General features: G+C 37.5%; 1 protein-coding gene across 6 annotated transcripts in view; it reads right to left on the reverse strand.

Moving 5' to 3' along the window:
- Positions 1-16,035, reverse strand: part of LOC123950557 (sodium channel protein type 1 subunit alpha) — a 152,350-nt gene that overhangs the window by 41,490 nt on the left and 94,825 nt on the right. For all 6 annotated transcript variants that reach the window (XM_046018496.1, XM_046018491.1, XM_046018495.1 and 3 more), the window contains exons 15-17: positions 15,396-15,569; positions 13,988-14,344; positions 12,299-12,781 (exon numbers count right to left, since the gene is read on the reverse strand). In XM_046018496.1, the coding sequence (XP_045874452.1) occupies positions 12,299-12,781; positions 13,988-14,344; positions 15,396-15,569 (1,014 nt within the window). The remainder of the gene's footprint in view (positions 1-12,298; positions 12,782-13,987; positions 14,345-15,395; positions 15,570-16,035) is intronic.

Here is a 16,035-nt window from a genome sequence, read left to right on the forward strand (position 1 = left end):
TTTTCAGTGGAAACCCTTCTTTCTTTCTTTTTTTTTAAAGATTTTATTTATTTATTTGACAGAGTGAGAGAGATCACAAGTAGGCAGAGAGGCAGGCAGAGAGAGGGGGAAGCAGGCTCCCTGCCAAGCAGAGAGCCTGACGTGAGGCTAGATCCCAGGACCCTGAGATCATGACCTGAGCCGAAGGCAGAGGCTTAACCCACTGAGCCACCAGGCGCCCCAGAAACCCTTATTTCTAACTGATCTATTGTTCTTACTACTGTATGAGTCAAGAAACTTTATGAGGTTTTAAAAACAATTCCTTAGGTTATTTGAATATACTTTGTGGGTTGAAGTCTGCGGAGACTTACATAAGTGTTGACTGTGACCCACGCAATGCCTTTCCTGAATTTGGGGACAGACATGGGACAAGTATAGAAAGATAGCCCGAGGATTTGTCCTGGAATGGGGGACAGTGGTGCATAAGTGTGCACCTCATGGGGGAGGCAAAACAATTACAGGTCTCCCTTTTATATGTCTCTTCATTTGCAATCTGTTCTTTGTTTTCTGGAAACTGAGGCAGTCTGCTCCTTGTATTCTCCTATAGCTTCATCTCCTGTGACTTTATATCCCAGAAACACATCCTATTTATAAACACCTCCTGTTGGGTCATGTCTCTAGGTTTCCGTATATTTATTCTTTCTGACTGGAATGCTCTTTAGAAAAAATTTCCTAACTTCTTCAAGGAGTTTACCATATCAAGAATTTAATGAGACAGTTTAAAAATGAAATAGAAAATACAAAATCTGTCACTTTTCCAGATAAACCTGTAAAGCAATTCATTACAAAGGGCAGAAGGCAGACAACACAAAAGGACTAACAGTGGAATATGTTACTAGTAATTCTTACAAGAAAACACTGGCCAACAGAGTGTTGGGAATGCTATTAGTAATAATAATAATAATGACGCTTTATTAAATATTTATAATTTTTCAGCTTCTATGATAACTCCTTCACATTTATTTATATATTTTATTTTATACTCCATTTTATACTCATTTTATACTCCACAGGAAGTATGAAGTAGGTGATTTTATCCTCATTTTTGAGATCAGACTTGAGGACTGGATAGTCAGGTAAGGCCACATGGTATGTGACTAAAATGGAATCATATAACACAGTGTCTGGCTCCAGAGAATAATCTATTATGAATAACATTATAATTATGGGTTTACATGTCTAAAAACAAATGCTAAGATAATGGACAAGAAACAATGACCATTTATAACTTTAACCCAAGGCACTGATATAATTTCAGTAATGATCCATTATAGATAAGGCTCATTATTGAAATCCAGGCATGGAAACATTAACAAATTCAAATGGAACAGGTTAGCAGAACCCATGGCAGGTAACACTGTGAGTCAATAAGGTATGTCCCAACATGGAAATTCATATTTAAAAGTTGAAAATTATCTTTCTAAAATCTGTATATATATACAGTTGGCCCTTGAACAATGTGGCGGGGTGGAAGGTACCGACCCCCTGTGCATATAACTGCATATAACTTTTGGCTCCCCCAACTCAACTACTAATAGCCTACTGTTGATGAGAAACTTTACTGATAACGAAAACAGTTGATTAATACATATATATTTTGTATATATATATATTTTTTTCCATTTTATTTATTTTTTCAGCGTAACAGTATTCATTCTTTTTGCACAACACCCAGTGCTCCATGCAAAACGTGCCCTCCCCATTACCCACCACCTATTCCCCCAACCTCCCACCCCTGACCCTTCAAAACCCTCAGGTTGTTTTTCAGAGTCCATAGTCTCTTATGGTTCACCTCCCCTTCCAAAATTTATTTTTTTATTTTTTTTATTTATTTTTTATTTTTTATTTTTTTTATTTATTTTTTTTAATAAACATATAATGTATTTTTATCCCCAGGGGTACAGGTCTGTGAATCGCCAGGTTTACACACTTCACAGCACTCACGATAGCACTTACCCTCCCCAATGTCCATAGCCCCCTCCCCCTCTCCCAATCCCACCTCCCCCCAGCAACCCCCAGTTTGTTTTGTGAGATTAAGAGTCATTTATGGTTTGTCTCCCTCCCAATCCCATCTTGTTTCATTTTATATTGTATTCTTACAATAAAGTTAGAGAAAAGGAAATGTTATTAAGAAAGTAATAAGGAGGAGAAAATACATTTATAGTACTGTATTGTATTTATAAAAAAAATCAGTGTATAAATGGTCCCATATAGTTCAAACCCACGTAGCTGGAGGGTCAATCATATATATGTGTGTGTGTATACATTGTATATATGTATTTGCATACACATATAATTACGATACATGTGATGATAATTACCATACATGTAATTACATGCCATCATGTATGTAAAACTATGGCTCATTTGCATCCTCCATTATTTAGTACAATCTCTGGCACATGGTAACTGCTGAATAAATGAAGGTAGGCAAAAGAATAAAGGCTAAAATGGGAAGAACCAAAATGATGAGATTCCTTTAATACCCTATAAGCTGCATTCCTAATTTAGAATTAAGAATCTTCATCTTTTGAGGCATCTGTCATCAGTTTAATTCCACTAAAAGAAGAGCATCATACAAAGTGTGCCTTGCTTTGAAGAGAATGCATATAAGACTAAAAAAGCAATGAGGAGAAATAACTTTATATGGGTTTATTTCTGACCAAGAAGGAAGAAATAAATGGTGAGCTAAAGTGCCAGAAAATTTGTGACAATATGGTGATTTATAAAAGAATATTTACAGAGAGTCAACTCAAAAAATGAATGAAAGAAACTGAAATGTAATGGGGATGAATAGAAGTTTCAGTATTGAATATAAAAATTCAACTGGTTGAGATACAACTGCATTTCAATAGCTATTCTTGTGGAAAAAGATGAAGGATAGTTACTTTCCTAGAAACCCAACATAGGAGCACTTGAATGGCTCAGTAGTTAAGCAACTGCCTTCAGCTCAGATCATGATCCCAGGGTCCTAGGATTGAGCCCCCTGTCTGGCTCCCTGCTCAGCGGAGAACCTGCTTTTCTGTCACCCTTTGCCTCTGCCTTTGCCTGTGCCTCTGCCTGCTACTCTGCCTATTTGTGCTCTCTCTCTGTCTCTCTGTCAGATAAAAAAATAAAATCTAGGAAAAAAAAAAAGAAAGAAAGAGACCCAACATAAATTGACAAGGTAAATGTCTAATAAAGAAAAAAAGAGAGAGAGTAACAGGCTGAGACGACATCAGGTAGCATGGGATCAGCTAGATAGTTCATCAAACCATTCCGAACACCTACAAATCCAACAGGAGATCGAAGAGAAGAAGAGCAGCAATTCTAGAAACAGAATATCAACCACTTTCTGAAAGGTAGGATCTGCGAAGAAGTGAACACAAAGCAACGGGGAAGATAGACCGCAGGGGGAGGGTCCAGCTTCCGGCAAGTGGCAGAACAACGGAGCACAAAATCAGAACTTTTAAAATTTTGCTTCACTGAGGGATATTGCTCCAGAGGCTAAGCCGGGATGAAGCCCACACGGGGTCACAGAAGGAGCGGGGGTATCTGAGTGTCGCAAAGATCATAGGTATTAGAGTAGAGAAGCCAGCTACAGAGACAGAGCCGAGGAGTGAGCTCTCAATTTGGGGTTACCTTATCATGATCTGGGGCACAGGCCACTGCTCTGTGAGCAGGGTCCCCACAAGATCTGGGGAGACCCCCCTGGAAGAGCTCAGGGATCTGTGGGGTTCAGAGACTCCAGGCGGAGCTGTGTGCCAGAGACAGAGAAGCTTGGTCACAGGCTGGCTGAGCTCAGAGTGTGGTGGGAGACCAGGGAGACCAGAGTGATTGAGTGCTCTTCTCCAGGGGCGCACTGAGGAGTGGGGCCCTGAGCTCTTTGCTCCTCTGGGCTGGAGATTGGGAGGCCGCCATTTTTATTCCTGTCCTCCGGAACTCTACGGAAAGCATTCAGGGGACAAAAGCTCCCAAAGCGAACACGAGCGGACTAATTAGCCTGGCTCCTGGTAAGGGCAGTGCAATTCTCTTGGGCAAAGACACTTGAGAATCACTGCAAAGACACTTGAGAATCACTACAACAAGCCCCTCCCCCAGATGATCAACAAGAAATCCAGCCAAGACCAAGTTCACCTGCCAAGGAGAACGGCAGAATTCCAGAGAAGGAGAAAGCAAAGCATGGCATTCATGGCTTTCTCCCCATGATACTTTAGTCTTGCAAAGTTAACTAATTTTTTAATTGTATTTTTTTCTTCTGCTAATATTTTTTAGCTTTTACTCTTTTAATGTTTTTTTAACTAGTTTATCTTAACAATACCTTTCATAAAAAATTTTTTTTGAATTTTCATTATTATAGTCATATTTTATCCTTCATTGTATCTAATTTTATTTTTTGTATACACATAGGGTTTTTTCTTCTAAAAAAATCTGGGGCACAAATTCTTCTAATAGATCAAAATACACCCTAAATCTAGCTCAGGGTTTTGTTCTAGTCTCCAGCCTGAGCAAATTCTCTCCACTTTCTTTTTCTTTATTCTCCCAACCAACTTAATTTATCAACTCTTTTTTTAGAAATTTAAATAAATAGATAAATAAAAATTTTTCATCTTTTTTTTTAAAGATTTTATTTATTTATTTGACAGAGAGAAATCACAAGCAGGCAGAGAGAGAGGAAGGGAAGCAGGCTCCCTGCTGAGCAGAGAACCTGATGTGGGGCTCGACCCCAGGACCCTGAGATCATGACCCTAGCCGAAGGCAGAGGCTTAAACTACTGAGCCACCCAGGCGCCCCCAAAATATTTCATCTTTATACTTATATTCCATCCCTTCATTGTATCTACCTTATATATGTTTTTCATTCTTTAAAATTTGGAGAGGCAGGATGTGAGGGCGATCTGGCTGCGACACCTGTCACCCCATTGATTGCCAGGGTTGATTCGGCTTATCTGGCTGGCCAGGCGGGTGTCCCCTTCCTCCCTCACCGCTCCATGTTCATCCCTCCCGAAGCTGCGTACTTGGTCGAAGAGGACGACCTTCCCTGATAGAGGAGAGGACCGTTCTTCGGTCAAGGGTATACGAGTAGCTGCGCTCCCCTGCTAGAACCTCCAAACAAGCTCTCAAGGTCCATTTGTAGGAGAACATAGGGTAGGCAAGCTTCCAAGACTCCAGACACATCCAAATGAGGCGCTGCACGTGGCAGTCTGCCTTTCTTTAAAAAAAAAAAAAAAATTGGGGGAGGTAGTTTCTTCTAAGAGACCAAAATACACCCAAAATTAAGTGGGTGACCCTGTTCTAATCACCAGTCTTATATATATATATATATATATATATATATATATATATATATGTGTGTGTATATATATATATATGTATATATATATATAAAATATTTCTTCTTTATTTGTTTTCTTTATTTTTTTTTTTCTGAACTTCTTTTTACCACCTTTCTTCCCCCACTATTTGGGGTCTTTTCTGATTTGGTTAAAGCACATTTTCCTGGGGTCTTTATCACCTTTTTAGTATTTTATTCACTCCTTCATATATTCTTATCTGGATAAAATGACAAGGCAGAAAAACTCACCACAAAAAAAAAAAAAAAAAGAACAAGAGGAAGTACTGAAGGCTAAAGACCTAATCAATACGGACATTGGTAATATGTCAGATCTAGAGTTCAGAATGACAATTCTCAAGATGCTAGCTGGGCTTGAAAAAGGCATGGAAGATATTAGAGGAACCCTGTCTGGAGAAATAAAAGCCCTTTCTGGAGAAATAAAAGAACTAGTTGAAGTATAAAACCAAGTTGAAATATAAAAAGCTATTAATGAGGTGCAATAAAAAATGGAGGCTCTTACTGTTAGGATAAATGAGGCAGAAAAGAGAATTAGTGATATAGAAGACCAAATGACAGAGAATAAAGAAGGGGAACAAAAGAGAGACAAACAACTACTGGACCACGAAGGGAGAATTCAAGAGATAAGTGATACCATAAGACGAAACAACATTAGAATAATTGGGATTCCAGAAGAAGAAGGAAGAGAGAGGAGGGCAGAAGTTATATTGGAGAGAATTATTGTAGAGAATTTCCCTAATATGGCAAAGGGAACAAGCATCAAAATCCAGGAGGTGCAGAGAATCCCCCTCAAAATCAGTAAGAATAGGTCCAAACCCCATCATCTAATAGTAAAATTTACAAGTCTTAGTGACAAAGAGAAAATCCTGAAAGCAGCCCGGGAAAAGAAGTCTGTAACATACAATGGTAAAAAATATTAGATTGGCAGCAGACTTATCCACAGAGACCTGGCAGGCCAGAAAGAACTGGCATGATATATTAAGAGCACTAAATGAGAAAAACATACAGCCAAGAATACTATATCCAGCTAGGCTATCATTGAAAATAGAAGGAGAGATAAAAAGCTTCCAGGACAAACAAAAACTAAAGGAATTTGTAAACACCAAACCAGCTCTACAGGAAATATTGAAAGGGGTCCTCCAAGCAAAGAGAGAGCCTAAAAGTAGTAGACCAGAAAGAAACACAGGCAATATACAGTAATAGTCACCTTACAGGCAATTCAATGGCATTAAATTCATATCTCTCAATAGTTACCCTGAATGTTAATGGGCTAAATGCCCCAATCAAAAGACACAGGGTATCAGACACAAAACCCATCAATATGCTATCTACAAGAAATTCATTTTAGACCCAAAGACACCTCCAGATTTAAAGTGAGGGGGTAGAAAACAATTTACCATGCTAATGGACATCAAAAGAAAGCTGGGGTGGCAATTCTTATATCAGATCAGTTAGAATTTAAGCCAAAGACTATAATAAGAGATGAGGAAGGACACTATATCATATTCAAAGGGTCTGTCCAACAAAAAGATCTAAAAATTTTAAATATCTATGCCCCCAACATCGGAGCAGCCAACTATATAAACCAATTAATAACAGAATCAAAGAAACACATCAACAATAATACAATAATAGTAGGGGACTTTAACACTCCCCTCACTATAATGGACAGATCATCCAAGCAAAAGATCAACAAGGAAATAAAGGCCTTAAATGACACACTGGACCAGATGGACATCACAGATATGTTCAGAACATTCCATCCCAAAGCAACAGAATACACATTCTTCTCTAGTGCACATGGAACATTCTCCAGAATAGATCACATCCTGGGCCATAATTCAGGTCTCAACCAGTATCAAAATATTAGGATCATTCCCTGCATATTTTCAGCCTACAATGCTCTGAAGCTAGAGCTCAATCACAAGAGGAAATTTGGAAAGAACCCAAATACATTGAGACTAAAGAGCATCCTTCTAAAGAATGAATGGGTCAACCAGGAAATTAAAGAAGAATTGAAAAATTCATGGAAACAAATGATAATGAAAACACAACAGTTCAAAATCTGTGGAACACAGCAAAGGCAGTCCTGAGAGGAAAATATATAGTGATACAAGCCTTTCTGAAGAAACCAGAAAGGTCTCAAATACACAACCTAACCCTACACCTAAAGGAGCTGGAGAAAGAACAACAAAGAAAACCTAAACCCAGCAGGAGAAGAGAAATAATAAAGATCAGAGCAGAAATCAATGAAATAGAAACAAACAAACAAAAAAACCCAATAGAACAAATCAACAAAACTAGGAGGTGGTTCTTTGAAAGAATTAGTAAGATTGATAAACCCCTGACCAGACTTATCAAAAAGAAAAGAGAAAGGACCCAAATAAATAAAATCATGAATGAGAGAGAAGAGATCACAACAAACACCAGAGAAATACAAACTATATAAGAAAATATTATGAGCAACACTACGTCAGCAAATTTGACAATCTGGAAGAAATGGATGCATTGCTAGAGACATAGAAACTACCACAACTGAACCAGGAAGAAATAGAAAACCTGAACAGGCCAATAACCAGTAAGGAAATTGAAACAGTCATCAAAAATCTCCAAACAAACAAAACCCCAGGGCCAGATGGCTTCCCAGGGAAATTCTACCAAACATTTAAAGAAGAACTAATTCCTATTCTACTGAAACTGTTCCAAAAAATAGAAATGGAAGGAAAACTTCCAAACTCATTTTATGAGGCCAGCATCACCTTGATCCCAAAGCCAGACAAGGATCCCGTCAACAAAGAGAATTACAGACCAATATCCTTGATGAACACAGATGCGAAATTCTCACCAAAATACTAGCCAATAGGATCCAACAGTACATTAAAAGGATTATTCACCATGACCAAGTGGGATTTACTCCAGGGTTGCAAGTTTGGTTCAACATCTGCAAATCAATCAATGTGATACAACACATTAATAAAAGAATGAACAAGAACCATATGATACTCTCAATAGATGCCAAAAAAGCATTTCACAAAGTACAGCATCCCTTCCTGATCAAAACTCTTCAGAGTGTAGGGATAGAGGGCACATACCTCAATATCATCAAAGCCATCTATGAAAAACCCACCACAAATATCATTCTCAATGGAGAAAAACTGAAAGCTTTTCCTCTAAGGGCAGGAACACGGCAAGGATGTCCATTATCACCACTGCTATTCAACATAGTACTAGAAGTCCTAGCCTCAGCAATAAGACAACAAAAAGAAAAAGGCATATAAATCAGCAAAGAAGTCAAACTATCACTCTTTGCAGATGATATGATACTATATATGAAGAACCCAAAAGACTCCACTCCAAAACTGCTAGAACTTGTACAGGAATTCAGTAAAGTGTCAGGATATAAAAACAATTCACAGAAATCAGTTGCATTTCTATACACCAATAACAAGACAGAAGAAAGAGAAATTAAGGAGTCAATCCCATTTACAATTGCACCCCAAACCATAAGATACCAAGGAATAAACCTAACCAAAGAGGCAAAGAATCTATACTCAGAAAACTACAAAGTACTCATGAAAGAAATTGAGGAAGACACAAAGAAATGGAAAAATGTTCCATGCTCATGGATTGGAAGAACAAATATTGTGAAAATGTCTATGCTACCTAAAGCAACCTACACATTTAATGCAATCCCTATCAAAATCCCATCCATTTTTCTCAAAGAAATGGAACAAATAATCCTAAAATTTATATGGAACGAGAAAAGACCTCGAATAGCCAGAGGAATATTAAAAAAGAAAGCCAAAGTTGGTGGCATCACAATTCCAGACTTCAAGCTCTATTACAAAGCTGTCATCATCAAGACAGCATGGTACTGACACAAAAACAGACACATAGATCAGTGGAACAGAATAGAGAGCCCAGAAATAGACCCTCAACTCTATGGTCAACTAATCTTCGACAAAGCAGGTAGAATGTCCAATGGAAAAAAGACAGCCTCTTCAACAAATGGTGTTGGGAAAATTGGACAGCCACATGCAGAAAAATGAAACTGGACCATTTCCTTATACCACACACGAAAATAGACTCAAAATGGATGAAGTACCTCAATGTGAGAAAGGAATCCATCAAAATCCTTGAGGAAAACACAGGCAGCAACCTCTTTGACCTCATCCACAGCAACTTCTTTCTAGGAACGTTGCCAAAGGCAAGGGAAGCAAGTGCAAAAATAAACTATTGGGACTTCATCAAGATCAAAAGCTTTTGCACAGCAAAGGAAACAGTTAATAAAACCAAAAGACAACTGACAGAATGGGAGAAGATATTTGCAAATGGCGTATCAGATAAAGGGCTAGTATCCAAAATCTATAAAGAGCTTAGCAAACTCAACACCCAAAGAACAAAGAATCCAATCAAGAAATGGGCAGAGAGGGGCGCCTGGGTGGCTCAGTGGGTTAAAGCCTCTGCCTTCCGCTCAGGTCATGATCCCAGGGTCCTGGGATCGAGCCCCGCATCGGGCTCTTTGCTTCACAGGGAGCCTGCCTGCTTCCTCCTCTCTCTCTGCCTGCCTCTGCCTAGCTGTGATTTCTCTCTGTCAAATAAATAAAACATTAAAAAAAAAAAAAAAGAAATGGGCAGAGGACATGAACAGACATCCAGATGGCCAACAGACACATGAAAAAGTGCTCCACATCACTTGCCATCAGGGAAATACAAGTCAAAACCACAGTGAGATACCACCTCACACCAGTCAGAATGGCTACAATTAACAAGTCAGGAAATGACAGATGCTGGCGAGGATGTGGAGAAAGCAGAACTCTCCTACACTGTTGGTGGGAATGCAAGCTAGTGCAACCACTCTGGAAAACAGCATGGAGGGTCCTCAAAAAGTTGAAAATAGAGCCACCCTATGACCCAGCAATTGCACTACTGGGTATTTACCCTAAGGATACAAACGTAGTGATCTGAAGGGGCATGTGCACCCAAATGTTCATAGCAGCAATGTCCACAATAGCCAAACTATGGAAAGAACCCAGATGTCCATCAACAGATGAATGGGATAAAGAAGATATGGTATATATACACAATGGAATACTATGCAGCCATCAAAAGAAACGAAATCTTACCATTTACAATGACATGGATGGAACTAGAGGGTATTATGCTTAGCGAAATAAGTCAGTCAGAGAAAGAAAACTATCATATGATCTCCCTGATATGAGGAAGTGGAGATGTAACGTGGGGGGGTTGGGGAGTAGGAAAGGAATAAAGGAAACAAGATGGGATCAGGAGGGAGACAAAACATAAGACTCTTAATCTCACAAAACAAACAGGGTTGCCGGGAGGAGGGGGGTATGGAGAGGGTGGTGGGGTTATGGACATTGGGGAGGGTATGTGCTATGGTGAGTGTTGTGAAGTGTAAACCTGGTGATTCACAGACCTGTACCCCTGGGGCTAATAATATATGTTTATAAAAAAAATAAAAAAGATTATTAAAAGAAAAAAGAAAAACAACAAGATCTAACACAGTATTAGGTTGAATTAGGAGAATAATGGAGTTTGGATCATGGGAAATAAAACTATATTTTCAAATGTGCTCTCATCAGAGCAAGTATGATAATGAGAATCCTTTAAAATGGTTCTATTAAACAGAGCTAAATGGGATGGAAAAGTCTAATCTGAGTGCCTACTTTGTAGCAAACATACTCAAGTGTGTCACAATGTAAAAGGAGAGACATGCATGCATTATCAGTAGTTAGAACAAAATGTCACCATACTTTGTGAGATGTATGAACCTAGAGCATGAGTTGTTTATTACCTATGCTCTGCCTTCTGTCTCTGGGAACCAAGAAAGAAGCCATCCATTCTGCCTGGGGTGCAGAAGTTTTCATGATCACTAGTTCCAAAGAGCTGAAACATTGTTTCTCACATTTAAGAACTCTGCACTTCAGGCAATTCCCTGCCCCCCAGGGACGCAGTGCTTGCACTCTAATTAGAAAAGCAGAAACTCTGAGTTTGGCACAGGCAGCCCCAGCTTCATTCATCAGTATTCCCTACATCACAACACGAGATCTGGTATTATCTATTCTGTTTAATTACAATGAAAGAAAATACTGGTATAATAAATGGGTTTATCAAATCCTACTAGGTCATGACTCATTATTTAAGAAATATTGCCTCACATTGTCTCTAAAGTTTCTACCGCCCCCAATATTTAAACTTTCCATTAATGCAATGATAGTCCAAGATATAAAATGACACAGAGTATGAAGAAATAGGACTCCCTCCAGTGGTTCAGTGGATAGTTACTTTTTAATAAAAGATCAGTTTTTTTTTCTGTTAGCCCTGAAAAACAGTATAAATCATGTAAAATTTTTATAGACAAAGTATTTTTTATAGATGGTCTTTGTCATAAAAGTTTCTTTTTTTTAAGGTTTCTTTTTTTAATTCAACAGAGCATGTGGTAGCTATTAGTCTTCATCAAATAGTAAATGTAAATCTGAAGATTCAAGACAAAAAAAAATTGGACTAGAAAAATACTGCCAAATTTATTTTAACAGTACTTTGAAACCAATTTTATAAAAATAAGAATCATTTTTAAAAAATCATCTGCCATTGGTTCTTTTGTAAAACCCAAATCTTAAACAACATTTGAACTAAGGTAATACTCAAATTAAAATCCTAAAAAAATTATAGAATGTTTTACAGAAATGATCTATAATTTTTTCCCCTGAATCCATTATCTGTGGCCATGTGAAATGAGATGAGGATCTGCCTACCATTATATCTCTGCACTCTTTCTCTCCCTGACTCATTACACAAATCTGATTTACCCAAAGGCAACAAGATACATATATATATTTATATGCAAGTAATAATACATGTATATACATATAAATTTCTTCCTACCCACATTATAAAATCTTACCTCTTTGCTTTCTTCCAGATCTGATTCACTACTGAAGTCTTCTGTGTTTAAATTTTCAAAGTCAGACTCTCCTACAGCAATTGGTACAGTCACAGTGAGACTGGGATTGTTTATGAATGACATGTAATCACTTTCATCAATAATGTATTTTTCAACACTGCTGCCAGTTCCTATTCCACTTGTGGTTCCATTCACGTCTTTAAGATAGTCAAGATCTTTTCCAATTTCTGTTGTATGATTGGACATACAACTGTCTTTCTTATTATTTAGATCATCAAGTGGTTTAATTTCATCTAAAATCTTCTGTTTTCTAACAAAGGATTGTTGAATAAATTCATATATTTTTCTCTTCACGTAAGCTACTCCCTTGTGCATCCTGTCCACAGCTATTTGGAGATTGTTCATTTCATTATCATCATCCGTGGCTGCAAGATTGTCTGCACTAAATGAGCTCAGAAGCAAGGCCAGAAAGAGGTTCAGGACCTTAAAAATAGGACAGACATGATTATAATCTTACCCCAATGTAAAGAAGAGCAGATTGAGATCACTCACTCCTTGAAGTGTAGAGGAAACTCTAAGTTCTAACAGCTAGGTAAGAAAGAAACACCAGAGCACAGTGATTAGAAGTCAGGCAATCTGAATTTGTGATCTGGCTCAGTAGCTACTACACTCTACAACCTTGGGAAAAGACATGATTTCTGTTGGTCTCAGATTCTCCCACTTATAGAATGAAGGAGTCGAATGAGTTCATCTAAGGTTTCGCTATGTTTAAAATTGTATGATTATAAGAAAACATATTGAAATATGTACCGTATAAAAGTTCTAACCTTAAAAATCATTGATGTTTGCAGTTATGCATTAAATATATTTATAGTTTCTCTTTTGATAAACGGAGATGTTGCGTGAGATAATAATTAAAACAAATCATTATGATCCAGAACAAGAATCAGTATCTTAACATAGGCATTAACACTTATTTTCTTAACCTATTATATTTCTTATACTCCACTATTGATTAATTAGGAGAACTGTTTATAAATAATCTCTAATATTTCCATAAGACTGACACTTAATATACGTATCTTTTGGAACGTATTAAATTTTTCTATACTGTAAATAGTACTTCATGTTTTAAACTTAAGGAAGAGAAGAATTGGACAGTTACTCCATTTGGGTAATCTCAGGCATCATTAGTCCACCCTTATTTGACTGAGAACCACTAGAGAATTGATTAACATAAGTTGGCTAACACACCTGCCATATGACCTAGAGTGATTGAATGCTATATGCCATGAAGAGGCAAGGAAATGGAAAAATCACTATGAACACTTAAAAGACACCACCCTTTAGTCCTATACTGGCAAGTAAGATTAAGCTTTCTTTAAAAATTTTTTCAGATTTCTCCCTCCCTTTTCTCTGAATTTGTAACATATTCCCAGCATATCCTTCTAGGCCTGTCTTTAATACTCTATTAAAATGCATTACTAAATGTGATGAAATGACTGACAAGGTTGATTTGAATATAAAAACAGTAGGGTCACTACTATATTGCTGTGTGAGACCCTATGCATATGTAAGGCTAGACACTTCACAAATTATTAATCATAGTTTTTGTTTTGGACAAAATGGCCACCATTCTGTTACACTCTTAATCTATTTCTGAAATACATATCTTAAATGGGTACACACCACCAAGTTTCCAATCACCATGACCATCATGAAGACAGTAAGACACATGGCTTGACCAGCGACTTCCATACAGTCCCACATGGTTTCTATCCACTCTCCACACAGCACACGGAACACAATCAGGAAGGAGTGGAAGAAGTCATTCATGTGCCAGCGTGGGAGCTCACAGCTGGTGGAGATCTTGCAGACACAATCTTTGTAGCTTTTACCGAAGAGCTGCATGCCGACCACCGCAAAAATGAAGACGATGATGGCCAACACCAAGGTGAGGTTACCCAGAGCCCCCACTGAATTGCCGATGATCTTTATTAGCATATTCAATGTTGGCCAAGATTTTGCCAACTTGAAAACTCGGAGCTGGAAAATAAAAAAAATTAATATATATTATTATGATCTTTTCATATATGATCATGATTAATATTGAATCTCTTACAACATCTGTCCTGCCCTTGAACCCACTCAGGCTCATGGCTAATTTTTGGACCCCCTAGGAAGAATCTCATTCTTCCATATTTTAACCAGGTAGATTGGTTTCCCTGAGAGTGAATTTTTTTGAGATTACTTGGGGTCCAACTGTCCTTCATTTGTTTTGTGAACAATAATCTCTGTTGATTGTGATTCAGATGCTAATGTTAGTGTCAGGCCTGGCATGCCTTCGAACCACATTCACAAAACAAATGAAGGACAGTTGGACCCCAAGTAATCTCAAAAAATTACTTGTTACTTGTTTGTAAATAGCATGCAAAGTGACATCATATAGAGCCCCTGCTATAGGAAGAGACAAGTGTTTATTATTCATTAATACTCCTTTGGACCACTGACATAGCTAGATGCCTTCATTTAAAAATTTGGAGATTTCTCATACCTATAGTTATTTCCCTGATTTGTGAAGACATGTATGTAAATCAGTGGGCATGGTAAATAACCCTACATATTTTTCTCCTCTGATTTAGGGAAGGAGAATATTTTCCAGAGGTCCAATAAGGAATTTTCTGCATGCCCACCTTGCCTCTGATCACCATTTACCATACAAAGGGCTGTTTATATTTTCAAATTACTATTAAAATGTGATATATTTTCATTAAAAATATTTTCTTCAATCCAGAAATATTAACTGTAGTCATCTCTAGAAACAATAGTTAGTAACAATGGCAACTGATTATATATTAAACTTCACCTATTTTTTTAAATAAAGTTTTTTTCTAAATAAGTGAAGATAATTTTTTTTTTTTCATTCAGGGATAGTTTTGATGATGCAAATGTTACACAAAAGTTTAAAATGTAATAGTTGTGTAGTAAAACCTATGAGAGTAGCATATAAGAGCCCTGCTTGTTGGACAGGTTTTGTTTCTGTTGCTGGGGTTTTGTTTTTTTGGGGTTTTTTTTTTTTTTTTTTTGGTTTTTTTACCAGTCGGAATGAACGGAGAACTGATAATCCTTCCACATTGGCGAGGCCCAGTTCTACCAGGCTAAGCGTCACAATAAAACCATCAAAGATATTCCAGCCTTCTTGGAAATAATAGTAAGGATCCATGGCAATAATTTTCAGAAACATTTCTGCTGTAAAGATCCCAGTGAAAACCTAAGATCAAAACAAAATTACTTTAATTCCATCAGATAGTGATAAAGTAGAATGACTTAGCATTTGATCACAGAACAAAATGTTCGTGCTAATTTCCCCACAATGATTCTGTTACTAGATACATTTCTGTAGTAAATTATAGTTTATAAAAGAGCTCCCATTTACTTTATTTCATTTTATTGCCACAGAAGTTTATAGAGTCACTAGTGCAGGTAATACAAACATTACTTTACCAGTGACTCGCCTGGTATCATACAACTAGAAAATGGCAAAACTAGGAGTTGAGCCCCAATCTGTTTTTTTTGTTTGTTTGTTTGTTTGTTTGTTTGTTTTTTGAGCCCCAATCTGTTTTTAACTTCCATCACATCAAACTGCCTGTCCCTCCAGACTTCATGCAGCACAGGTACTCACAACGTCTTGTCCCTGAACATTTTATTTATCTATAAGCGAATCCCATCTTCCTCAA

This window comes from Meles meles, chromosome 9, assembly GCF_922984935.1.
Source record: "Meles meles chromosome 9, mMelMel3.1 paternal haplotype, whole genome shotgun sequence".
Taxonomy (NCBI): Eukaryota; Metazoa; Chordata; class Mammalia; order Carnivora; family Mustelidae; genus Meles; species Meles meles.